The sequence below is a fragment of the Castor canadensis genome, chromosome 5 (assembly GCF_047511655.1).
Source record: "Castor canadensis chromosome 5, mCasCan1.hap1v2, whole genome shotgun sequence".
Taxonomy (NCBI): Eukaryota; Metazoa; Chordata; class Mammalia; order Rodentia; family Castoridae; genus Castor; species Castor canadensis.
The window spans coordinates 71,707,581-71,735,353 of record NC_133390.1 but is presented as its reverse complement, the minus strand read 5'-3'; the positions used below and the strand labels follow the sequence as shown (position 1 = coordinate 71,735,353).

General features: G+C 36.8%; 1 protein-coding gene and 1 non-coding gene across 6 annotated transcripts in view; both read left to right on the top strand.

Annotated features, from left to right (window-relative positions):
• The first annotated feature begins 4,629 nt into the window (after positions 1-4,629).
• Ccdc14 (coiled-coil domain containing 14) overlaps positions 4,630-27,773 on the top strand; it is a 92,636-nt gene continuing 69,492 nt past the window's right edge. The window contains exons 1-8 of one of the 5 annotated variants that reach the window (XR_012447970.1): positions 4,630-4,809; positions 11,364-11,419; positions 11,726-11,798; positions 12,066-12,135; positions 12,220-12,342; positions 23,475-23,711; positions 23,805-23,923; positions 24,840-25,360. Coding sequence is in view for 4 of the 5 variants with exons in the window: in XM_074073307.1 (XP_073929408.1) it covers positions 4,636-4,809; positions 11,364-11,419; positions 11,726-11,798; positions 12,066-12,135; positions 12,220-12,342; positions 23,475-23,711; positions 23,805-23,923; positions 24,840-25,356 (1,369 nt within the window). In the remaining variant the exon portion in view is untranslated. The remainder of the gene's footprint in view (positions 4,810-11,363; positions 11,420-11,725; positions 11,799-12,065; positions 12,136-12,219; positions 12,343-23,474; positions 23,712-23,804; positions 23,924-24,839; positions 25,361-27,773) is intronic. The other 4 variants (XM_074073307.1, XM_074073304.1, XM_074073305.1 and 1 more) reach the window with 4 other exon arrangements.
• Positions 5,982-6,085, top strand: LOC141423644 (U6 spliceosomal RNA). The gene has a single exon (XR_012448483.1). It is a non-coding gene; the product is annotated as a U6 spliceosomal RNA (small nuclear RNA).

Here is a 27,773-nt window from a genome sequence, read left to right as displayed (position 1 = left end):
AATTCCATTTTCACTATGCTCCATGCCCTTTCCCTTGATGCTACCATCCCCAGTTAGCCAACAACTTCCAGAATCACCAGGGTCCTGAAACAGGAGCTGGGCACTCCAGTGTGGATGGCTGGTTTTGAATTAGGTTAAAAGAGGAATCTTAAAATTCTTAGAGCATCTCCTGAACATCGCTGATGATATTTCATACAATTATGTTTCAGAAATATACACATTAGCATTTCCTGAGGAAAAAATTGTAACTCTTTTTAGAAAATTCTCAAAGTTGTCTATGATCTCAAAAGGTCAAAAAGCTTTGGGCTGGAAATAACTTCAGAAAGCACCAAATGGCTTGAGGAAAGGCAACAGAATAGTATCTCAGATCTTTCCAAGCAGAACTGAGCTCATGCTCCCAACCTGTGACATTATCTGCAGCCTCTTACATTTGAATTTCATACCCTGGCTATAAATCTGTGCTTTTAGTTTATATCTTCATGTACTTGCAACTTTGGCTGTCTCTTATAAACTTGAACATGCTCAAACATGAAGAGAGATTTTCACACTTCAGAGGTGAGCCATTGGGAAAAGACATTGGTTCAGTGCGCTGAGTTATAAAAGACTGGATAGACAAGTATGGTTGTGTACCCAAGATACCAGAGGGACTAAACCTCCAGATCAGGTTTACAAGACTAGTCTGGAATAATCCTGGCCTTGAGCATCAAGTAGCTGTCAGCACCAGTGCTCCATAGCAGTCCAAACAATGGCCAATTCATTTATCTATTCTCCAAATAATTTTAAAATTCCTACTATGTGCAAGACATTGTGTCAGGCACTAGGAGCATAGCACTGAACAGGATCAGGTCTACGTGGGAAGACATATCACATAATTAATCATAATTGTGAGAAATTGTGCTATTCCATTATAGTCTGTGGGCACATGGTCTAGTTTGCAAGAGTAGGTTAGAGTGGTGGAAGGAAAGGCTTTCTTGAGGAAGTAACCTGAAAATAAACTCAGTCTACAGAGTTAATTACCACAGATAACAGAAATGTCTATTAGCCCACACTCTCTTGCCCAACCTCCAGGTTCAAATACCCGGTAGCTGACTCAGTCTTCTGTCAGATAACTCCAATGCATTCCCTAATTCAACAAGTCTCCAAATGATTTCCTGGTTTGCATTTTTCCATAACAAAATGTTGGGGGAAATGGTCCATAAACTTCCCTCCTCAAGGTGGATCTCTCCCCACTGCCTCTCCAGACACAAAATCAGGCCAACATAAATACACACCCCTTGTCTTACTTCCCAAATCTAATGGCATGTCCTGTCCATTTACCTCCTATGATTCTTTCAAATCTGTCCTCTTCATCTTTCCTCACTACTCCCACCATTACCCCTCATATTATATCCAAATTTCCTATCAGTCTGGTCCTGGCAGGAAAGAGAAATACTAAGCTGAGATTTTGAAGATAATTAAAAGAAGGTTTACAGAGCTGTGGACAAGGAAACCACTAAGGGGTATTGAGGCACCAAGGCATTAGAAAACCATTATTATCCCAAGAGCTCTCCTGAGGAGCTATAGTTACAGAAAGCCACTACATCAGCTAAGTGATGCTGAGTTGGAGGAACCCCCCAATCTCTCTCTTCCTTCTCCCCTATCTTCTGCTGGTTATTTTTATCAACTAAATAAAACTGGAAGCTGGAAGCCTTATCTGAGTGATGTCATCAGACAAGAAAAGGGTCAGTCCCTGGGACAAGAAAACGGCAGAGACTGGAAAGGTGGGGGAGAGAACTTACATCCATGCTGTCTTTCCCTGAAATAGTCTCTGCTCTATAAAAGTCCTGACTGGAAATAATGTAGGCCCTACAGGCCATAGGATTTCTATTGCAACTACTCCATTCTGCAGTTGTAGCACAAAAGCAGCTGTGGATAATAACTGAATGTCAATGTTTCTGTAGTGGATGAAAGAGTCCACCACTGTCTCCCTACATTGAGGGCCCATCTTCCCCTCCTAAGTCCACTCAGACTCACACACTGATTTAGGAACACCCTTAGGCAACCCAAAATAATGCTTTACCAGGTTTCTAGGTATTTGTTCTGTCTAACATACTACAACCATCCCATATACAATCCAAAATGCACTTATCCATCCTCCAGAATTTGTCTTTCTACCCCTCTCTACAGCTCTTGTATGGCCTTTATTCCCCCCTTTTTCAATGGGAATTGTCATTTTCAGTATTTCAGCTTTCAGAATTTCGACATTTGGGAGCTTAATGTTTTGGTGATTTTAGACTATAGGGATTTTGATATTTCAGGATTTTGATCTTTAAGGATTTTGGCATTTGGAGATTGTGTCTTTCAGGGTTATGACCAACAGTTTCAATAAAACTTTATCGCACAGATGATTTTCATGTGTCAAGAAATATTGTTCTTTTGATTTTTAAAAAAATCATTTAAAATATACACCCCCTCCCCCAACAGACTCAACAACAACAGCAACAAAAAGGCAGTTCATTAGATTTGGCCAGGGCTGCTAACTGAGGACTCTTAATGTACACATGGCCAGCCATCTTCTCAGCCATCTTTGTGAAACCTGTCAATTCATGGCTCTCTGCTGAGGACTTTACACATTCTCTTTGCCTTTGGGATAATACCCAAATCCTTAGCCTATGAGGACCCCAGAGTCTGACTTAAGAGTTTAAGCACACAATTCCATCCCCCTGTCTATATTCAGCCACAAGACCTCTCTCAGACCCACTTACTGGACAGCATGGTGTCCCTCCCAGTATGTGTATAATTCTCTTCTTTCCCCTCTTCATCAAGTTCACGTTCAAATCTCAGCTTACTGCATCATTTATAAAATAATAAGTGTACCCCCCAAAAAGAAGGGGGGAGGTGGCATAAAATTCCAAATGGTAGAGAAATGGTTAATGAAACACCACATAGCCATTTTATAATTATAGATTAGTAAGAAAACAATGTTGATGAGGTGTTAAAAGCTTGGACTATGGTTGGGGCTCAGGGGCAGAAAGCTTGTAAATTGTAGGTTCTGAATTCAATCCCCAGTACTGCAAAAAAAAAAAATAAAAATAAAAAAGAGAAAGAGAAAACACATTATGGTAGTATTTCTCATATCATACTATTGAAATATAATTATACAAATATGCACAGGTGGAAAAAAGTCTGGAAGGGAATGTATCAAACTGTTTGAGTTGTTGTTCCTAAGTAGTTGTACTATGGGTGACTTTTTCTTTTTTATCTATATCTAAAATAAATATAGTTAAAATAAATCTGTAATAATTAAGAAAAGTCACTTTGCTTTTAGAAATCAAGTTAACTAAGAAAAACATCTGAAGGCTGTGTGCAGTGGATATCAGGAGGATCATGGTTGGAGACTAACCCCTGGCAAAAGGTTCCTAAAATACTGTCTCAACCAATAAAAGCTGGGTGTGGTGGCATCCCAGCTAAGTGGAAGTACCAATAGGAGGATAACGGTCCAGGCCTGTGTGCATAAATCCAAGACTGGGAACGTGGTTCAAGTGCCCCCCTGGCAAGCACAAAGCCCTGAGTTCAAACCTCAGTACTACCACCAAAACAAAACAAAACACACCTGGAAACTCAGGCCTTCTGAGCCTGGCTAACTTCCTTACAGTTCCATCCATTTACTTGTGAGTGTTAAAATTTTATTCTTCTTTGTGGCTGAGTAAAATTCCATTGTGTATGATACCACATTTCTTAATCCATTTGTTAGCAGTGGGGCATCTTGGCTGTTTCTATAGCTTGGCTATTGTGAATAGTGCTGTAATAAACAAGGGTGTGCAGGTGCCTTTGGAATAACCTGAGTCACATTCCTTTGGGTATATCCCTATCCTTCCTGGGTCTTAATATTAGCTGTAACACTTTTTAAAAAGGCAGCTCTTCTTGCCATAAAAAATAGAGATCAACTGAATTACTTCATTCTTCCCCAATCTGATGTAAAACATTAACCCAAATACACTGCCTTACAAACCAATGACTAATCCCTTTTACAATTAGTGCAGCTTGTCAATGGTAAAAACACCATTATTTTAATCAACAGCACTTACCTCCTCGGAAGAGTAGACAACTATGCTTGAAAGTAAACCTCACATCCTAATTATTGAGCACCTTTGCAAGATCAGTGGCCACAGTGAATAATTTTGAAATCGTTGTCAGAATTACACAAAGATTACGATACTGAGGTTTTGACTTTTATTAAACATTAAGAACCAAATCATTTAAAACGGCGCAAAGAACTCCGAACTAAAAATAGAGTTAAAACCCAAGAAAAGAGCCCAATTCCTTTTGAAACCTATCGGTCCCCTACTCCAGTCCCTTCCTCTGACGCTGGTTGGTCCCCACTTCCCAAGAAGGAGGTGCAGCAGGCCTCCACTGAAAGCCAGCTCAGGTGTTCAGGGCCGGGGCTCCGCCCAGCGCAGCGCCTCTGCCCCTCGCTCCGCCCACCAGACCCTGCCCCGCCCACCAGATCACGCCCCTCCGGCCAGGCCCCGCCCAGCGCGTATTCTGTTGGTTTCTCCTACCCATGTGTGACGCACCGGGAAGACGAGAGGAACCTACTGCGCACGCCCAAAGCGTCTGACCCAGCGCCAAAGAAAGACCCGCGCGCGGGAGGCTATGAGGCACGGCGTTCTTTGGAAATCTTCCCGGAAGCGGAAGCTCAGGGGGCGGGCAAAGAGGGGTCAGGAGATCGCGGCGGTTAATTCCTTTTTTAGTGCGGTTTGGCTTCTCTCCGTCTGGGTTTTTCTGAGGCTTCGCGCAATGGTCAGGTCCGGATACCGACCGGGCCAGGTGAGGGCTTCGGACCTGAAGAGTCCACTGTGGGGGTGGCGAGGGACGAAGGGTATTTCGGGCCGGGAACGCGTAAAATTGTTTGGAAAAAAAAAATAAAAGCAAAGACGGTACGGCGCCACTAAAAATGGTGGGGCAGGTAAAAGGGGGACCCTTAATTTTCCCATCCACAAACGGCCACTCTGACCGTAGATATACGTTCTGCTTACGTCGTCCGGGTCCACCCGGGCTTCGGTGTCGGCACAGGTTCGAGTCCCAGCTTCACCACTGGTCCATTGACCTCACCTCTCCTAGCTTTACTGCCGCTGCTGCCTGTCTTCCGTCACTGTTCTGGTTTTTTAAATTCTCCCAACTAGCGTCTGTTCCTTTAGCCCTAACGTCTTCAAACACATGCCCCTTAATGTAACAAGATGATTCTGCCTAAAATGCTCCATGGGACCCTGCCGCGTCCAAGGTAAACCCCACTCCTTGGCCTGGTAATAAAGCTGTCTTGGACTGTTTCCAGCCCCGCTGCCAGACCAGTTTTGTTAAGCACTAGTGATCTTTGTGCCCTCCCCTGTGCACAATGTCCTCCCAGGCCTGACATCCTCACTTCCCATCTCCTCAAGGGCCATGCCCAAGCATCTTTGCCTAACACCCTCACATCTCCATAGGTTGTGCTCCTTGACTCACTGTCCACGTCTTTATCAACTCACTTTAAAGGCTGAACACGTAGCTAATCTGCCTCCCCTACTACACGATTTTATTTTTATGTCTTTGAAGGTTAGGTCAGAATCTGAAATATAGGAGCTTTTCAACGGTCTTAAATGTACAGAACTTTTAAAAAAGTTTTTCCCTTCATTTACCAACACACCTATAATGCTCCCCTCCCCATTTATGTGAATCTTGCAGTTTTTTTCCCCCCCAAGACCTGTCTTGAGACTTCCTTTCTTCATGAATACTTCCAGACCAGTCCCTACCCCCATTCTAATTTTTTTTTTGTATTGAATGAACTCAGAATGTGCATTCACTAGGTAGGAAACATGATTTTTGTAACAGTCACTAAATTCAGATTTCATTTCAGCACTACTGTTGTAATAACTTTAAGCAAAGCTCTTTTTGTTTCTCTGAGCCTCCTATCTCTCCACTTTTGAATAGGTATAGAATTCTGTCTCAAAGAATTGGGAAGACTAGTGCTCCCTTTGGCAGTACATATACTAAAATTTGAGCTGTACAAAGATTAGTATGGCCCCTGTGCAAGGATGACATGCAAATTTGTGAAGTGTTTAAAAAAAAGAATTGGGGAGATTGCATGTATCCCAAAGTTGACATAAATTGGCAACAAAATTTAGTTAAAAACACCTAGTTTGCTGTCATCCCCCGATAATAATAGCAGCCAACATTTAGATAGTAATTATTATGTGGCAGTTACTATTACAGCTGTAAGTGCTTTTATATATAGTAATTTAACTCATTTAATCTTCAGAGTATCCTTGTGAGGTAGATGTTGTTATCTTCCCTGTTTCTAAGTAAGATTGAGGAATGACGAGTTCAAATAACTTTCCAACTAATCAGTTACACAGTTGCTTAACTGTGGAAACAATTCAGACTCACATAGCTGGTGGTAAAGTTCATTCTTTTAAACTTTAATACTAAAATGCATGATTTTTTTTGTGTGTGTTTGTGGTATTGGGGTTTGAGTTCAGGGCTTTGCCACTCAGGTCATGCCCCCAGCCCTTTCTGCTTTAGTTATTTTTCAGGTAGGGTCTCATGTTTTTGCCAGGGCCTGGCTTTAGACTGTGATCACCCTAACTCTGCCTCTCTTAATGCTGGGGTTGCAGGCATGCACCACCACACATGGCTTGTTCTTTGCACTAAGATGTTGCTAACTGTTTGCCTGGGATAGTCTCAAACCAAAGTCCTCCTATCTCTGCCTCCCAAGTAACTGGGATTGTAGATGTGAGCTACTGTGCCTGACCTTGATATATGACTTTAAACAAGCCACATTTATAAATGTTAGATTAGTTTCACAGAAATAATCAAAATTTAGAGGATGTGGATTAAGTGGAAACAAAAGGATTAAAAATAAATCATTCTACAAAGGTAATATCTTGCACTTAACAGAATATATGAGAACTAAGAAAATGCTTATAATTCTCAACTAGCAAAATTAAAAGTTTAATAAAAACTGATACAGGTAAGTGAAATAAACTGATTATCTTCTGTATTGTGATTTGGGACACTGCTGAGAGCAGTTTTGCACTTTGTATCAAGAACCATTAAACTGCTAACAACTGTTCACCAAATAATGCTTTTAATTCAAAATATGAAAAGATATTTTCAATATAGAGAAAGGATTGTTCCAGGTTTGCTTTTTAATTGTGAAAAATACAAAGCAAACCAAGGGCTTATTATATGACTTCCACACAGGGAAACAACCATTAAAATTTTTGAATGATAATATGGAAAAAGAGTCAAAAGTAAAAAAAAAACACAACTAGATTAAAAATTGCAAGTGTCTAGTTATTTTAGTTAAGTAAAAAAATGCATATGAAAAGGATTAAAAGCCCTAGTAGCAAAAGAGCACATCTAGTACCTAGATCTTTGTTTCTAAAAGTCATTGTTCACTAAAGTAACCATGGCTTCTTGGAGAAATGGCCAACTCTAGGGTTGAGGCAAGGGCATTATAAGATGAGCCTGAATACATCAAGAAAATGCTTCTGTATGAGAATGGAAATGATTAACAGTGAAAATGCAACCCATAGAATGGGATAAAATTTGCAAGCCACATATCTGATGAAGAGTTAATAACCAAAATACATGTGAAGAACTCTACAAGATCAAATGCAAAAAACCAAAACCAAACCAAGTGAAAAATGATACAGGACTTGAGCATACCTTTTTTTCAAGGAAGACTCACAAATGGTTAACATGTATATGAAAAGATACTCAACATTACTGATCATGAGAAAAATGCAAATTGAAACCACGGTGAGAAGATCTTACCTAACACAAAACAAGTGGTGAGGATGTATTTGAACCCTTGTATACTTTTGGTGGAAATAGAAATAATGTAGCTACTATTGAAAACAGTATGAATTTTCCTCAAAAAATAAGCTAGGCACAGTGGTGCACAACTGTAGTCCTATAACTTGGAAGGGGCTGAGGCAAGAGGGTTGTGAGTTTGAAGCCAGCTTGAGCAATATGTTAAGACCCTGTCTTAAAAACAAAATGAGACAAAAAATTAAAACTAGAACTCATAAGATCCATTGAGCTCCATTTCTGGGTATTTGTCCAATTGACATCTGCATCTGAAGAGATGTTTGCACTCACAGCATTTTTCACTATAAGTTGTAGAAACAACCTAAATGTCTATCTACAGATGAAGGCCATCCACTGGAATATTATTTGACCTTAAAAAGGGAATAAATCTTGACATGTAACATTAAGTATGAACCTTGAGAACATTATGCTAACAGAAATAAGCTAATTCTAGAAAGACAAATACTGCATGATTCCACTCACATGAGGTATCTAAAGTAGCCAAACTCATAAAAGCAGAGTGTTAGCTGAGGCCAGAGGGGGTTGGTATTCAACAGGTATAAGTTTTGGTTATGCAAATCGAATAAGTTCTGGAGATCTGCTGAGCAACTTTATGCCTATAGTTAATACTATATTTTATTAAGGTGGATCTCATGTTAAATATTCTTATGACTATTTTAAAAAGATGAGTCTGGAGGACCTTGTTGTGAAAAGTAAGGGATAGCTCAAAAATGATGGGGCCATGTTAAAACAATGAAGGAGCCAATTTGAAGGGCTCTCACTGACTGAATCTGGTACTATTTAAGCCTCAAAATAAGTAATGATAATGAATCATAATCTATCAACGAGAATAGAAATCAATGAGTCTCTTCTAACAAATGAACAGGGAAAAAAGAAAAGCACTTTCCTGATTCATTCTACATTTATTAGTTGAGTGCCAACTAATAAGTATAGAAGGAATGATGTAGTTAGAAAATCGCCATTTGACAGTTGACTCAAGAATCATGAATAGATACTAAAACTGTGGGGAGAAAGTTTGATGATTAGTATATCTACTTAATATCAAAGTATCTCCCCACAAAATGCTTAGATAAAAATAGTAACCTTACAGTAAAAAACCTGATAGGTGTACCATCTTAATCAGTTTGCATCACTAGTAACAGGACAAGCTGACATGTGTCTGTTTATACTGTACTGAGAATGACCCACATCTCTTTTGTAGTATTTCTGCCCAAAATGCATAACCTGAGTTAGATCAGGAGGGACTATCATACTTCAATGTCCAGAGAGACATTTTGTGAAATAACTGGCCTCTACTGTTTTATTATAAAAGACAAATAATAGCCCAAGGAACTATTCTAGATTAAACTAGACAATTTAGTGCAATTTGTGATCCTTGATTGAACATGGGCCATTTTTTTTTCTATAAGGGGCAGTATTGGAATAATTGCAACATGTAAATAAGGTTTGTAGCTTAGAGTATAATACTAAATCAGTATTAATTTCTTAATTTTGATTATTATATTAGAGAAGGTCACCTTTTAGGTAATATTTAGAGATATGTCTGCAACTTAATTTGAAACGGTCAGCCAAAAGTAATGTTCTGTATATTGAGAGAGAACATGGCAAATGTAAAGTGTCAAGAGTTGTGGACTCTGGCTGAAGCATATACAGGACTTCCTTTGTACTACTCTTTTTTTTTTTTTTCCTTTTTTGGTGATACTCGGGGTTGAATTTAGGGCCTGTGCTTGATAGGTAGGTGTTTTACCATTTTAGCCATCCCTCCCCAGCCCTTTTTTTGCTTTATTTTTGGGATAGGATCTCGAGTTTTTGCCTGGGTCCTCCTGATCTCTGCCTCCCAAGTAGCTGGGATTACAGGCATGAGCCACTGTTCCTGGCACTATACTATTATTTGAAAATAAAAAATACAAAAAAAAATTGGGAGGAAATGTTCTGATTTCAGGGTATTTTTATCAAGGGTAATTTTTTAAACCAGATTTTCTATAATGTAGCTTCATGTGTATGTTTTTTGGAAAACTATATGATCTTACAATTATGCCATACATTTATCTCACACTGTAGTTTTATTTCTTAATTTTGAAATGCCGTAAATGTAGTAGTTATTTTTGGTCTTGCTCTGGTACTGTGGCTTGGGTTTTTATTAGGATTCCAGCCACGATATCAACATAGATATGCCAAAGGTAATATCTGTAATGCAGAGACCAATGGAGCTATGTTACATAGCTCTTATATTCTAAGATATTGATTCCCACTGCTGACTTCATGACCCTGTATCATATCCCAAGTTATCTCAAGGAGAAGTATAGTTCTTAACAATGCAGTTTAAAAAAATGTATTCTCAGTAGCATTATTAGAAGAGAGAGTATATTTTTAGACTGACAACAGAATGTAACCTCGAGAAGTTTGGTAGTTACTGCTCAAAGCTATCTTGGGATTAAAAATGGAAACATGTCAAACAGATCATGTATTAAACTGCCAACAGTAACTACATCTTACGGTGGGATGAGTGGGAAGGATTAAGGACTTCAATGTCTTAAAATTGTGTTTTGGAAGGAGATGTTTATCTGATACAAAATTAGTAAGATACGAAAAAAGGAATACCATAGAAAGTTTCTCTTATTGCTCTGTCCCCCATATACTTTGTTTTCCTCCCAGGAGGCAAGTATAACTGTGTCTTGTATAACTCCTAAAATATTGGATGCATGTAAAAGCAAATGCATAATTTTTCCTTTTCTCAACATAAAAGGTGCCTCCACATATGTTACTTTTGAAATCAAACCTTTAAAAAAATTACTATATGAGTTTTAAAAGAAAAAATGAGAGAATGAAATGTAGAATAAGAAGAAGGACAGAGATTTTATGTGCTGGTCTTGTCAAGTCTAAAGAATGTGCCTAAATGGAACCAGAGTTGTGAACTTTGTCATATATCTTGAATAATGTGTTCAGGAAAAATTTAGGGATTACAGAGCATGTTCAGAGACTGAGTATAGTTCATACTTAAGTACAGTAGGTACTTCTGCTTTAAGTTGTTTTCAGCCTTAAGAATTAGATTTCAGAAACAAATACGTGTGTCACTTACTTCACATTTTATACAAAACAAGGGTAAAATTGTAATTTTGGATTTTTAGGACACATCTCAATTATGGAAAGTGAATAGCATGCTACATACATACAGTGGAATATTATTCACTCTTACAAAGGGAAGGAAATTTTGTATATGCTACAACATGGATGAAGCTTGAAACTGAACTTATGCTACTCACAAAAGGAGAAATACTGCATTATTTCATTTAAATGAGGTTCCTACAGTAGTGAAATTTATAGAAAATAGAATGGTGGTTGGTGGGGAGAAGGAGATAGGAACTCACTGTTTGATAGGTACCATGTTTCAGTTTGAGAACATGGGAAAAAAAAACACGAATGACATTTCAGAGTTTATCAAGGTGGCATATTGAAAATATAGTAGACAAACATTTTGTATAAGTACTATAATATAACATATTATGTTCTAGGTGTTATCTTCAGGAAAACACCCTGGATCTGCTAAATTAACAAATGGAAAAAAAGGGTAAGTACTTAAAGAAGTTTATAACTTTGGGAAATCTTAGGAAATTTCATGACTTTGGGCTGGACTACATTTTGCCTACTTCAGACAACTATATGGGCCTCTACCTTCACAAGCTCTGGGGGTAACTTAACATCTACCCAGGTCAATCATTTTAGTGTTTAACAGTCTTTTTAATCTTTATAATGTCCTATCCATTTTATATATGGTTAGACAACCTTCTTTTCCAACTTTGCTGGAAAGAAAATGACTAATTTACATATTTGAGAATTTTGTGTTATTTTTAAGAATATTATTCTTGTTTTCTAGGACCCATTTAAGAAAAGTATCACGTTTTAATGCAGATTCTGTCAATCCTATCCATTCTGATTCAGAAAGTCAGGTAAGAGTAAACTGAGTAGATACAATATACACTATCTTAATTAGTCTTGGGTGGAAACTAAGAAGTGGTAATAAAATGTGAAGATAAAGTATTAATTGCCCTAAGGATGTGTGAGGATTATTGTTTTAAAACATGTTTTTTACCAGTAATACATTGCTTGTATATAATATGTATATGTACATGTGTGTGAGTAAGAGTGTGTGTGTGTGTTTCCCCTGCACTGCAATTTTATATACAGGTGCATTCTAAATGACTTTCCCTTTTCAGGCTGAAACTGCACAGGGGCTTGGTGGCTGTGCTTCTTTGCTGCGAAACATTTTGAGAAATGAAGATTCAGGTTTAATTTTAAAATGCTTCTTTGCTGATCATCTTTATTAATAAAGTATTCTTTTAGGTGTTAACAAATTATTTTCATTAATAGGTTCAGAAACAGCATATTCAGAAAATAGATGTAATTCCAGACCTTCAGAAGGCAAAAAATGTGGATCTAAAAAGAAAGCACATGAAAAACATATTGTTCCTTCAGTAGTTCAGAAAGAAATATGTAAGCATTTTTTTAAAGATAATCATTAATTCTGGGGATTTTGATAAATTGTCAAGTTTATGCATTTGTCTTCCATTTTGATAGTACATTTTTATTTTAGGTGTTTGTGTGTGCTTATGCTTCTTTTTTCTGTATTCACCTTCTAAATGCTGAGTAGTCACTTTGCTTATACTTTCATTTTCTAAGAAGAAAAGTAGAAAAAGAGGCTCTTTCTGGGTTGTGGGAGAAAAGATTCAAACTCAGAATAACTTTTGGGAGGTATTCAGAGTCTTTGTTTTCCAAGATCGTCACAAATTGGTTTCATTTCAGGTATACACTTATAAATAATAATTATTTAAAAATTATTTTATATGTATATATCCTAATTTGTTCAAGAGCTTAACCTAGTTAGGATACATGGTGTATATGAAGGTAAAATTCAGAGTTGGATAAATAAGGAAAGAGAGCTCACCAGTGATTGACATTGAATAGAGTCAAGGGTATTTTACACCTCATGGTTAACTTTGTTGACTTAGTTGCCAGTTTCAGCAAACTTCAGAACAAGCAAGCTTTTAGTATGTTGTCTTTTAGAGGCCTTTAAAACAAGATAGTCCAAAATAGAGTTGACAAGGTACATAATAGGAATTCTTTTTTGAAAATAATTAGGCATACTTATATATATTTATCAGGTACAGTGTGATGTTTCAACATGTGTATACATTGTGTATTGATTAAATCAGAGAACAAGGGGAATTCTAGCAAGTTCCACAGTTCAGATGGGCCAGAAATATCAGCACTTCAGTGATGCTTTCATTTAGCAGAAGGGATAAAGTCTAGAAAGTCATCTAAGGTAATAGCCCTAGATATTAAGAGATAAAAATCTGGGAAAAGGGGCTGATAAAATGGAGATACAGCATTCACAAGACTAGACATTATTGTTCCAGGTGGTCCTGAGTTAGAGAATGGCAGCAGGAAAAACAGCTTACTTCAGTCTTTCTATCTTGGGGGCTAATCACATTTAGCCTCATCATAATGTTGATCTACACTGTTCAGTCACTAACAACATGTGCTGTTGAGCACTTGAAATATGACTCCTGCATCCAAGGAGCTGAATTTTTAATATTTGATGTTAATTTAATAAATTTTGAAAACTGATATTCGATCCAATTATTATGAAACTTTGAAATAACTGCATATGAATCTACTTTTTCAGCTGTAAATTTTATTAAATCTAAGTACAGATCAAATTTTTCTGATGAAAATATAACATCCAAATTGAGCTGTGCTTTGAGTAAAAATTATATACTGGGTTTAAAAGATTTAATAAAAAAATCTCTTAGTTTTCTATTATGTATTAGTGTTTGAGCTATATTGATGTAAGTAAAACATTATGAAGAGAAGTTTATCTGTCCTTTCCGCTTTTTAATGTGGCTACCTGAAATTTTTAATTACATGTATGACTTGTATTATATTTCTGTTGGACAGCATAAAGACCTGACCCCTGGTTTAGACTGTAAGAGGCCACCTTGAGTGGGTCTTGTCCCTCCAGTGAAGTTCTCAGGGAAGCCATCTAAACCAGGGGTCAGTTCACTACAGCCAGTTTTATTTTGTAAACACTATTTAGTTAATTTCTTTTTATAAATAAAATCTTATTAGAACATAGTATTGTTAATATATTCATGTATTTTCTGTGGCTGCTTTTGTGTTGCAGTGGTAGAGTTGAGTAATTTGTGAGAGAGATCTACTGGGCTAAGTCTAAAATATTTACTCTCTGGACTTTTAAGGAAAAGTGAACTAAACCCTGGCCTTAACTCTTTATGCAGAGGCCTATATATGGGTCCCAATGGACAAAGGAAGGAATGATAGTACCTGTTTTTCCAGTATCTAGGATACATTTCTTCAAGGAACTTTGCTTTGAGATAAATGTGGCTGATAATGAGCATGTTAGCAGCTTGTTGGATCCTGACTTCTTTCAGAGTTCCAAAAAGAGCCAGGTATGGCAGTGCATGACTGTAGTGTCTGCTACTTGAGAGGCTGAGGCTGGAGGATAACTTGAGCTTGGACGATAATTTGAGCCTACTGGCTCGAGACCATCCTAGGCAACAATAGTGAGACCTCATCTCAAAAAAGGCATAACAGAGTTCCAAAAAGAAATAGATGGCAGTGCTCAAATTAAGATAATTCTAGCCATGCCTGGCAGAGATCAGGAAGATCATGGTTGGAAGCCAGCCTGGGCAAATAGTTCTGTGAGACCCTCTCTCAAAAATTCCTTCACAAAAATAGAGCTGGTGGAGTGGAGTGGCTCAGGGTGAAGGCCCTGAGTTCAAGCCCAGTACCACAAAACATAATTCAAGGAGGAGTTCACTACAAAGGAATAAGCAGGGTTGCTCTAGCTAGTGCTAGCAGTAGCAGCAGAGCTATTATCAACTCTAGGCCTTAGTGAATTAGGAGAAAGAGAGGTAACTGGACCCAAAAAGAGCTCCTATTATAATAGGGTAAGCTGCCTATTATAATAGGATATATATAATATATAATATATATATATATATATTATATATAATATATATATAATTATAATATATATATATTTATATTTAATTTATATTTATTTATTTATTTATTTATTATTTATTTATATATATTTATAATTAATTTATATTTATATATAATAATATATAATTATATATAATATATATATAATAGGATATAATAGAATAGTGAGCTTCATCAGAAGGACAAAGCCAATGCAAAGTGCCCTCATAGAGAGGGAGTAGGAAGAAGTACTCTTAACTTCATGCTTCTTCCTTTCCTTGATATGCCAAGACTTACTGGATTGAATCCACTTGAAGCCCTATTGATATGTGTCAGGTCTGGGATTTGATTTTTATCCTTATAAGCTAATAAATTAGTTTTATTGTATATGTTGTCAGAAGACAGAAGACTCCAGGTTAGAGACAAAGGACTTTTATTACAGCGTAGCAAGCAGCGCATGCATCACATTTTTGCACTGGGTCTTCTTCATGCCAAGTTCCCATTGTGGTGGTGTGATGGACCCATACACATGCTGTACATGCTTTAGATTTAGGTAGCATCTGAGGAACACTGACCTAGTGTTCCATTGATTGATAGTAAATAATAAGCAAGCCTGTGCAGAGGGAAATTTATCTTAATCCCTCAAGGGTGCTGACTACAAATAACCCTGAGAAGTGGACCAGGTAAAGAGTTCAGGTCAAAGTCTTGCTTTCTTGGCATGCATAGGAAGACATGTAGGAGCAAGAAAGCCCCAAGAAGGACTGTTTCTTAACAACATAATCCATGTAGATCAGCATTCCTGGGAGAGCAAGTTAGAGACCAGTAGAAGATAGATTTGGAGGGGCAGATGGGAGGTACTTAGCATGTTGGGTCCCTAGCATTGAATTCATATTTGAACAAGTCAGATCTACAGTTCTAGCCCGTGATCTGGATACAGTATTGTTATTTTCCTATTCCTTCCCCCCATGCTTTCATTATCAATAGGAGAGACCTATAGGATAATCTTCTTTAGGGTAGTAATATTAGAAATTAATTCTCACTGACTTATTTATTCCTAAGGTTAATTCATTAGATGAGAAATCTCTGGTCCAACTATTTATTTTGTTTTTAGTTTACCAAACTGAGGTACCATCCATAAAGGATCATCACTTTTATGTGTTGGGGGCTGGGGTGGGGCAGGTGGGCTGCTATTCACCAATACAAGTCTTTTGCTCTGTTGTTACAATGCTCAGCAATGTGCAAAAATTATTCTTAGCACTTTTTCTCTTTTCCATCTCTCCCCAAGTGAGGTAATCATAAATGGAATTTTAGGAAATCTGTTACAGCATGTTAACTAGTATCCATGTCTCATTTTAATTTGAATATACAGGATCTTTCTATTTTTTAATTGTTTTCTGGGGCACAGCTTCCTTATGTACCTTCTGTCTGGGACCTACCCAATCACTAAATGTCTTTGAAGTCAATTAAGCCCACTTCTGAAGTAAAGAGTCAGAAAGTCAGTTCCAGAAATGTATTGAATACTGGTCATGGTAGTACATTCCTTTAATCCCAGTACTCAGGAGACTGAGGGAGGCTGAGTTATGAGGATCTCAGGTTTGAGCTAGCCTAGGCTGCATAGTGAGTTCAAGGCCAGTCTGGGCCACACAGTGAGACCCTATCCCAAATAAAACAAGATAAGACAAAACAAAAACAAAAGAAATGTTTTGAGCTTACTTGTAGAGCTTCTGACATGATAGATAGGTAGACGGATGGATGGATGATAGATAGATAGATAGATAATGTTTTCACAATCTTGCCCAGACTAGCCCTAACTCAGAATTCTCCTGCCTTAGCATTCCAAGTAAGTAGTTAGGACTATAGGCCTATGCTAAACAATTTTTTTGTCTTTTAAAGTAACAACTTTTGACATTGGATAACTGTTGAATGATTTTGTGATTCTGATTTTTTTTTTAATTTTTGTTTTTTTATTATTCATTTGTGCATGCAATGCTTGGGTCATTTCTCCCCCCTGCCCCCTCCCTCTCCCCCCACCCCCTCGATACCTGGAAGAAACTATTTTGCCCTTATCTCTAATTTTGTTGAAGAGAGAGTATAAGCAATAATAGGAAGGAACAAGGGTTTTTGCTAGTTGAGATAAGGATAGCTATACAGGGAGTTGACTCGAATTGATTTCCTGTGCATGTGTGTTACCTTCTAGGTTAATTCTTTTTGATCTAACCTTTTCTCTAGTTCTGGTCCCCTTCTCCTATTGGCCTCAGTTGCTTTTAAGGTATCTGCTTTAGTTTCTCTGCTTTGAGGGCAACAAATGCTAGCTAATTTTTTAGGTGTCTTACCTATCCTCACACCTCCCTTGTGTGCTCTCTCTTTTATCAGGTGCTCAAAGTCCAATCCCCTTGTTGTGTTTGCCCTTGATCTAATGTCCGCGTATGAGGGAGGAGAACATACGATTTTTGGTCTATTGGGCCAGGCTAACCTCACTCAGAATGATGTTCTCCAATTCCATCCATTTACCAGCAAATGATAACATTTCGTTCTTCATGGCTGCATAAAATTCCATTGTGTATAGATACCATATTTTCTTGATCCATTCATCAGTAGTGGGGCATGTGGCTGTTTCCATAACTTGGCTATTGTGAATAGTGCTGCAATAAACATGGGTGTGCGGGTGCCTCTGGAGTAACCTGTGTCACAGTCTTTTGGGTATATCCCCAAGAGTGGTATTGCTGGATCAAATGGTAGATCAATGTCTAGCTTTTTAAGTAGCCTCCAGATTTTTTTCCAGAGTGGTTGTACTAGTTTACATTCCCACCAACAGTGTAAGAGGGTTCCTTTTTCCCCCGCATCCTCGCCAACACCTGTTGTTCGTGGTGTTGCTAATGATGGCTATTCTAACAGGGGTGAGGTGGAATCTTAGTGTGGTTTTAATTTGCATTTCCTTTATTGCTAGAGATGGTGAGCATTTTTTCATGTGTTTTTTGGCCATTTGAATTTCTTCTTTTGAGAAAGTTCTGTTTATTTCACTTGCCCATTTCTTTATTGGTTCATTAGTTCTGGGAGAATTTAGTTTTTTAAGTTCCCTATATATTCTGGTTATCAGTCCTTTGTCTGATGTGTAGCTGGCAAATATTTTCTCCCACTCTGTGGGTGTTCTCTTCAGTTTAGAGACCATTTCTTTTGATGAGCAGAAGCTTTTTAGTTTTATGAAGTCCCATTTATGTATGCTATCTCTTAGTTGCTGTGCTGCTGGGGTTCCATTGAGAAAGTTCTTACCTATCCCTACTAACTCCAGAGTATTTTCTACTCTTTCCTGTATCAGCTTTAGAGTTTGTGGTCTGATATTAAGATCCTTGATCCATTTTGAGTTAATATTGGTATAGGGTGATATACACAAATCTAGTTTCAGTTTTTTGCAGACTAACCAGTTTTCCCAGCAGTTTTTGTTGAAGAGGCTGCTTTTTCTCCATCGTATATTTTTAGGGCCTTTGTCAAAAACAAGTTGGTTATAGTTGTGTGGCTTCATATCTGGGTCCTCTATTCTGTTCCTCTGGTCTTCACGTCTGTTTTTGTGCCAGTACCATGCTGTTTTTATTGTTATTGCTTTGTAATACAGTTTGAAGTCAGGTATCGTGATACCTCCAGCATTGTTCTTTTGACTGAGTATTGCCTTGGATATTCGTGGCCTCTTGTGTTTCCATATAAATTTAACGGTAGATTTTTCAATCTCTTTAATGAATGTCATTGGAATTTTGATGGGAATTGCATTAAACATGTAGATTACTTTTGGGAGTATAGACATTTTTACTATGTTGATTCTACCAATCCATGATCATGGGAGCTCTCTCCACTTTCTATAGTCTTCCTCAGTCTCTTTCTTCAGAAGTTTATAGTTTTCCTTGTAGAGGTCGTTCACATCTTTTGTTAGGTTTACACCTAGGTATTTGATTTTTTTTGAGGCTATTGTAAATGGAATTGTTTTCATGTATTCTTTTTCAGTTTGCTCATTGTTAGTGTATAGAAATTCTAATGAGTTTTCTATGTTGATTTTATATCTTGCTACCTTGCTGTAGCTATTGATGGTGTCTAGGAGCTTCTGAGTAGAGTTTTTTGGGTCTTTAAAGTATAGGATCATGTCATCTGCAAATAGGGATATTTTGACAGCTTCTTTACCTATTTGTATTCCTTTTATTCCTTCTTCTTGCCTACTTGCTCTGGCTAGGAATTCCAGTACTATGTTGAATAGGAGTGGAGATAGTGGGCATCTTGTCTAGTTCCTGATTTTAGAGGGAATGGTTTCAGTTTTTCTCCATTAAGTATAATGCTGGCTGTAAGTTTGTCATATATAGCTCTTATAATGTTGAGGTACTTTCCTTCTATTCCTAGTTTTCTTAGAGCTTTTATCATGAAACGGTGTTGGATCTTATCAAAGGCTTTTTCTGCATCTATTCAGATGATCAAGTGGTTTTGATTCTGCTTTTAATAACATATACAGATGCTCCTATGATGGTGTTACATTCCTGATAAGCCCTACATAAATCGAAAATATCATTAAGTGAAAAAAAAATACACCTAACCTATTGAATGTCATAGCTTAGCAATACAATCCACTGAAGAATGTGTTTGTCCTTATGATTGAGTGACAGCCTAGGTGCTATAGGTAGCTCACTGCTACTGCCCTTATCAGTAGCCAAGGAAAGATCAAAACTCAAAAATGTTAAGTATGGTATTTGCTGAATGTATATAGCTTTACACCAAAAAGTTGTAAATTGAACCATTGTAAGTTGGGGACATCTATATACATGTATTACTACTCTAACCTTGGGAAGTACACCACCAGAGACAGAATCCTTTGAGTACTGATTTCCCCCAGCCAAGGCCAGGTGTTCTTGTGTATTTCAAATCATAATGGGCATCCAGTGGTTCCTGTCTACATTAGATGTTTATTTTGTGTTTGAGTGGCAGGACTTACATGTCTGATGATATGTTTAGATACCCAAGCAACAGCTAGTGGTGCTTGTAGAGCAGGTAGAACCCACTGACTGAAAAGCGTTGATGGACTGAATAAATTAATGCATACCTTTCATGAGTTAGAATCAACTGATACCAATTAAACATATTGTCATCCTGATCTGTTAGGTAAAATTTTCATGGAAGATGTTTTGATGTCATTAATAAGAACAAGAGCCATATTTTGTGTTGGTGTAGTAACAGGCTCATTGTTGCTGTTCTGTTTTTATTTTAAAATTGTATAGTGGTCATATAAATTAAATCTTTTATATCCATTTGTGGTTTCTCAGTTTGCCTTGGAATATTTGCTTTTAAGACTTTATGCTATAAGTATTAATACTTAACATATCAATAGTTTCATATGAACTGAGTTGATAAAGGAGCTTAGTTATTTTAATTCAAAGGCTTTGATTTTTAAGAAATGTTTGGAGTTTATTAATATATGTTGGATGATGACATCTGCTGGCAGAGGCATAATATTGTTTGTAACTTAGTTTGATGTGAGTGTAAATACTATGCCTTGAAAAGAAGATGAATGAGAGCTAGTGCCTGGGACCTGGGACTGTGAAATCAGAGAATTTCTTCAGAATAGACCGTTCTTATCTGAGACACCAAAGGAAACACAAGAACAGATGAGAGATCTAGAAATCAGGAGCGAAGGACAAGCAATGTACTGGTAGCCATGGGCCATGATCTCCCACTCCATCATTTTAGATTTCACAGTTATTTTAGGGGGTACTTTTTCATTTGATTTATTTTAAAATTATATTTCTAATAAGAACTAATACTTGCTTTACAGAAATTTATTGACCATTTTTGTTGTAGCCCATGTGTTCAGATAGTGAAGATAACTGGTACTGCTTTGGGTTTTAATCACCTCAGAGGTAACATGTTTAGAGGTATATTATCAGATAGCAATATTTATGAGAATGAAATACTTGTCTATCCTAAGTGTTTACAGCTATTTGGTGATATATTGAGTTTTTCCTATGTGCTACACATCTATCTGAGAACTTTACAAGTGTTATTTACTGCTTTACAATCTTATGAAGTAGGTATTTTTTTGCAATTTGCTCTATTCTCATATTTAATTAAAATAGAAAAAGATAGATAAGTACAATATTATGGTTTATTCCAACTGAGAAGGGCTCCCTCAGATACAGAGTTCCCAGGCATACAGTCAGGTTCTTGACTTATCCCTAATCATGAGTGGCCAATGGACGGAAAAGGCCTGACAGGGAAATTGAAGGATCCAGCAAGGTACTTCCATGTAAAGGAACTCTTGACAATATTCAGAAAACTCACTGTCAAAATCAAGGAACGTAGTAGTCCAGCCCAGAGGTTTGTCTGTATAGGAAGAAACATTGGGGAAGTGATCAATGAACTCATGATTATTCTGTTTCCCACATGAAAGAAAAAAATGTGTCCTCATATTCAATCAGTATGGGATTTTTCCTTATCCTAGAATCCCTAAAAACTTCTAGAGCCCTGTTTCGAGTTGTCCACATCCAGCTTCCAGTAATGTTTGCCTGAGGTGAAACCCTGGGCTTCCCATACTGCAGAATAGTTGTATCTGTCAGAATTCAAAGATATGTCTTTATGATCATGCCTAATGATTAAATTTCTCATATTGTCAAACAGCATGATGCTGTGTTTCATTATCAAAGGAAACCTCCAAATCCATTAGTTGATTATTCTGCTATCCTCATTAGATTTTTCTAGTTTTCTTGGATCTTTTCTCATAAAGATCGTATTTGCTTTAGGACCTTCTCCTGGTACTCCTCAGCAGCCACTTCAGTGGAACATGGTCTGTGAGCTTAGTGCTCCTCAGAGTTGGAGCAAAGCAAATAGAGCAGGCTCTTGCTATCTTCACAGCTCACACATTGCCTCAGACTGGCCTTTCTGGCAATGGCTACCAGATTCTTTAGAGGCATATTGATTTGGAAGTCTCTGTTGTGATGTATGGTTCCCTTCATAGTGGGCAACAGAGAGGAGTTTAGACTTCTTCCCAAGAAGAAGCTATGCCCATAGCCTATGGCAACTAGATCTGTAAGGTAGCTGAGGCAAATGAAGCAGGTGAGGCTTCTGGGATGTGTCTGTGGTCTCCATAATGCTTGCTGCAGAAGTAACTATAAGAAATCAGCTCAGGGGTCAGGCCTTGGTGTGGCAGTGGCAGCCTTTAGAAGTGTCTCAGCCAACCCCAAAGCCACTATGCTCTGAAAAGTGGTATTCTTTTTTTTTTTTTAATCACCATGTTTATAAGGAAAAGGAGGAGATCAGAGAGATTAAGTAATTTGCTCAAAGTTACTCAGTAAGTGAACATTCTTATACTTGTTTTTTAATAGACATAGCACTCATTAGATTTATGCATGAGAGTAGAATTGTAGTATCATAGATTTATATATGTGTGACTTTGGTAGGAACTACGACAAGCTATATATTTTTCAATTTATTTTGTACCTTGATAACCTATGATCTGCCAGAACATTCTCATTTCTGTTAATAATGGTTAGCACACATTTGGGGAGGGGATCTTACTAGATAGGGAAATAGAATTCATATCAATCTATAGAATAGTGCTATGTAGAAACTTTTTTATTAGTTTACTAATACCAGCTTTCTATTTTGTATGAAGACTAGTGAGAGAAAATAATGAAGTATAACATACAGTCCTGCCTACAGAAGCTTATAGTTTAGTCAGAGGGCAAAAGCTCAGAAACAGGGCAGTATGTCAGTGGTATATGATTTAAATAAATAATATGTGCTTTGTGATGGTGAAGAGCAGTCATTGGATTGGAATGATTGGATTGAAAAAAGCTTCATGGAATATTTCATGTGAGCCTTGGTGAGTGTGTAGAATTGAATTGGAAAGCATGGTTCATCATGAGCCATGTTGTAGGAAAATGAGAAAGGCTTATTGGGTGTCTAGCTTGGCCTGGCTGGAATGAAATATTTGAGTTGAAGGTGATATGAGTTAGTTGAGGGTGAGGATAGTTGGGAAAATGGATTGTGGTCAGGCTTTGGGAAACTTTAAATGCCAGATTAACAGTTTTTTTTTTTTTTTGGGAGTCCCATGTATAGTTTGTCCACCTTTCTTACTGATTGATATCCAAGCTGTAATTTTTTTTTTACTATCAAAGCATAGAATGGTTACAAAGTATTCTGTCTTTCCTATTCTATTTCCTCCCCCTGAGAACATGAAGTGGACAAGGGGTCAGATGAAAGTTTTATTGGTCTTTAGGGAGAATACAGTAACCATAGGCCGGTATTATAACCAAAGGAAGAATTCTGCAAATAGCATTTAATGAAGACTTAAAAAGAATTAGTGTAAGGGCTGGCAGAGTGACTCAGCTGGTAAGAGCACCTGCCTAACAAGCGTGAGACCCTGAGTTCAAACCTCAGTGCTGGAAAAAAAAAAATTAGTGTAGATGATTTTTGGCTGGGGGCACTTAATTCATTAACTATTTTTGAAAGAATTGGGGGTGATTTTCTTAGAGGGTAATATTGCTAAAGCCTTTCTGTAAGGTGTATGATGAACAACATCTGAGTCTTTTTTTTTTTTCCCTTAAGATCTTATGGTAACAGTTTTTGAAATTTTCTTCCTTCTTCTATGTTAGTATCTTCGGATAATAAGAAACAGAAACCTAATGAAGCTTCTACTAGAAGTGAAAGAGACAAATCAGACTTAGCACAAAATTGGTCGTTACAAGATCATTATAGAATGTACTCACCAATAATATACCAAGCCCTCTGTGAGCATGTGCAGACTCAAATGTCACTGATGAATAACTTGTCTTCAAAGAATGACCCTAATGGAATTCCTGCTATACCTTGCCATACTATGTCTGGTTCTGGTTAGTATGAATGATGTTTTTAACATACTGAATATAAGCCATGTTAAAGTATACTGTGAATGATTTTTTTTTTTTCTCCCTCTTATGTTTTAGAACCTCAGGAAGCACCACATTCTAGTTATGGCTGTTGTACCTTCACCCCAGTCTGGTCACTTCAGCGGCCACCCTGTTCTCCAATCGCTGATACTGTGAATAGTTTGTATACTACACAAGTAATAGTTTGCTTATAGAAGTTTTCATCTTAGGAATGGAATATTGAATTTACTGGTTGAATCTTAATACACTAGGAGTAAAGACTAGTTATTTTTTTCAAGTTATTTTTTATTAGAAAACTTTATTAAGGATGAAAGTGAGAGGGAAAGAGGAGAAGAGAATAGTAGAAAAATGAACCATACCCACTACCTAAGTGCTGTGATACAGAATGCTATCTAGTCATTTATTTCTCAGTATATGTTTTGTTTTCTATTTGTTAATTATAAGCTTATATAAGAAGTGTAATTAAATTTCATAGTTTTATATATTGGTTTTTCAATTAATGTCATAAATCTGTTTCTCTATTAATATACCTTTTATGAATAAGTTGTTAATGCTGAATTTACCATAGTCAATGTAACTACTTTCCTATGGTTAGATACTTAACAGCCATTTTTTTTGGCCACTGTCACATGTCTAGCAAGTGTGTGTGTGTGTGTGTGTTTTCCTGTGCAGGGGATCAAGCCCAGAGCCTTCTGCATACTAGGCAAGCACATTACCACTGAGCTACAGCTCCAAACCCAATATATTCTTGCAAAAGCTTTTTGTATATTTAAGCTTATTTTCTTATAATGTAATTTCCCAAAGTGGAAATGTTTTGGCCTTTAAAGTGTGTGTGATAATTGTAAACTGTCTATTTTAGTCATGGTCTTATAATGTTCCCATATTGCAGAGTCATCTAATTAAGCTTTAAAGCACTAGAATATTTTTTTGTGTAGAGGAGAAATCCAGTTTACTTTAAAATTTGAAAATATCAGAAAGTCAGTTTCTAATGTTAGAAAGTTATTTTCTAGTATTTTTGATTTGAGTTTATTATAACTATTGCATATAAATAAGCATTCATACTTTTGAAGATAGATTTTTTTCTTGCTGTAGGAAATTCAAGCCAATGGTGATAGTCTGCTTGCATCACAAAGTAAAACAACCTCTGTGAATGATCCTGATGTTCCAAAGAATTCATTTAATACCCATCCTGGAGTTCCATGTAACCTGCCCCAAACTGACAAAGCAGCTGTTCCAACATTTCAGCAGCTGAGTCTTGCTAATTGGGTATTGCCACAACAAAGTGCTCCTAAGGAAGCAGACCTACTAAAGTGTTTTCAAACACATATGTCTGTATTTCCATCTTATGGAAAAGAAACTCTCCCGGTCACTCAGACCCTCCAAAGCCCCACTCAGTCACAACCAGCTTTCTTGGCCACCAGTGAAGAAAGATGTGCCAGAGAACAAATTGGAGAGGCCACAAATGAAGGAAAGCATTTAAACATACATGAACAAGATGCAAAAATAGTCAAGGATGTAGAGAAGGCAAAAAATGTGAATCAGAATGCTGAAAAAGTTAGAACTATAAAGTATTTGTTGGGGGAACTCAAGGCCCTGGTATCAGAACAAGGTAGGTGAGTACTTACATTATAATTTTCTGTAATGTGGTATTATGCTAAATAGTGGTGTCAAGTTGTCTAGCCATTATTCAGTTTAAGAATAACCTACATGGAGTTTGTGGTGGTTTTTTCCATGTGCCTTGAGCTAATAAGGAAATGAGTTCTTCCTGTTTTTTTTTTTTAACATTTGATCCCTTTCCTGTAGATGAGAATATGTTGGGAAATATTAAGCATTCAGTCATTTGCTTGCAAATGTGTATTCATTCTGTTTGGTCCAAATGGACCTTGAAAGGATTTAGTCAAAGAGAATTTATAGAGATGATTATAGTGATTAGAAGACTCCTAAAGGTGATTAACTTCCTAAAATAGACTGATTATTTTTCTATTTAAAAAGCCGCAGAACTTCCCTTCCTATCATTTTTTAAATAACCAATTGTTTGTTACATTGTTTAACAAATCTCAGTTTGAGAAGTAAATCAAAACCTTCCAGTTTATTTTTAGGGTTTTTCTCTTAAATCTAGAAAAATGTCCCTGAAACAGATTGTATTCATTTGCTTTCATTATGTATATGTGGGTATCGGTGTGTGTGTGTGTGTGTGTGTGTGTGGCTGGGGTGGGGTGGGGTGGTGGTGGTGGTAGTGGTGTATTCATTCTATAGTAATGTCTTTTACTTGGAATGAGTTACATATTTGTCATCTTGGAAAACACAGTAATTGATTGTTGAAGCACTGACTAAATCCTTAACATTGGCATACTGACACAAAATCCTAAAATGCTGTGGGAATATAACACTATTAAGCCATAGGTTTAGTATGTTAAAATTGCTATATTTTCAGATCTTCAAATGATTACCATTCTCTTAACTAAATATTTAATCACAATAATAAGAATAATAGTAACAACCATCTTAGGTATCATTTATTGAATACTTAATTTGCCCAGCACTGCATTCTATTTCTGCCATTTGTCTCATATAATTGTTACAACAACTTCATGAAGTACTATGGCTGCTAAATTGAGGCTTGAACACTACCATTTAATTTTCTCAGCAACTATGAAGAAACCTAAGCTTCATCAGAGGATACACATTTCAGTTAGATAGGAAGAATAAGTTCAAGAAATGTATTGTACAACACGGTGACCATAGTTAATAAGAATGGATTATAGTCTTCAAAATTGCTTAGAGATTAGATTTTGAGTGTTCTGATCACAAGAAAATAGTTATATAAGGGAATGCATATGTCAGTGTGGTCAATTTAGCGATTCTACAGTGTATTCATAATTCAAAGCAGCATGTTATGTATAATAAGTACCTGCAAAAGAGGAGATAACAACAAACACCATGGAAGTCCAGGAAATAATCAGAGACTACTTTGAGAACCTATATTCAAATAATTTGAAAATCTTAAAGAAATGGACAGATTTCTAGATACATATGATAATCCAAAACTGAACCAAGAGGAAATTAATCATCTGAATAGATCTATAACACAAAATGAAATTGAAGCAGCAATCAAGAGTCTCCCCAAAAAGAAAAGTCCAGGACCTGATGGATTCTCTGCTGAATTCTATCAGACCATTAAAGAAGAAATGATACCAACTCTCCTTAAACTGTTCCATGAAATAGAAAGGGAAGGAAAACTGCCTAACACATTTTATGAAGCTAGTATTACACTTACCCTAAAACCAGGCAAAGACACCTCCGAAAAGGAGAACCATAGGCCAATCTTCTTAATGAACATTGATGCAAAAATCCTCAACAAAATAATGGCAAACCGAATTCAACAACACATCAAAAAGATTATTCACCACAACCAAGTAGGCTTCATTCTAGGATTGCAAGGGTGCTTCAGCATAAGAAAATCAATAAACATAATAAACCACATTAACAGAAGCAAAGACAAAAACCACTTGATCTTCTCAATAGATGCAGAAAAAGCCTTTGATAAGATCCAACACCATTTCATGATAAAAGCTCTAAGAAAACTAGGAATAGAAGGAAAGTACCTCAACATTATAAAAGCTATATATGACAAACCTACAGCCAGCATTATACTTAACAGAGAAAAACTGAAACCATTCCCTCTAAAATCAGGAACTAGACAAGATGCCCACTATCTCCACTCCTATTCAACATAGTACTGGAATTCCAAGCCAGAGCAATTAGGCAAGAAGAAGGAATAAAAGGAATACAAATAGGTAAAGAAGCTGTCAAAATATCCCTATTTGCAGATGACATGATCTTATACCTTAAAGACCCAAAAAACTCTACTCAGAAGCTCCTAGACACCATCAATAGCTACAGCAAGGTAGCAAGATATAAAATCAACATAGAAAAATTATTAGCATTTCTATACACTAATAATGAACAAACTGAAAAAGAATACATGAAAACAATTCCATTTACAATAGCCTCAAAAAAAATCAA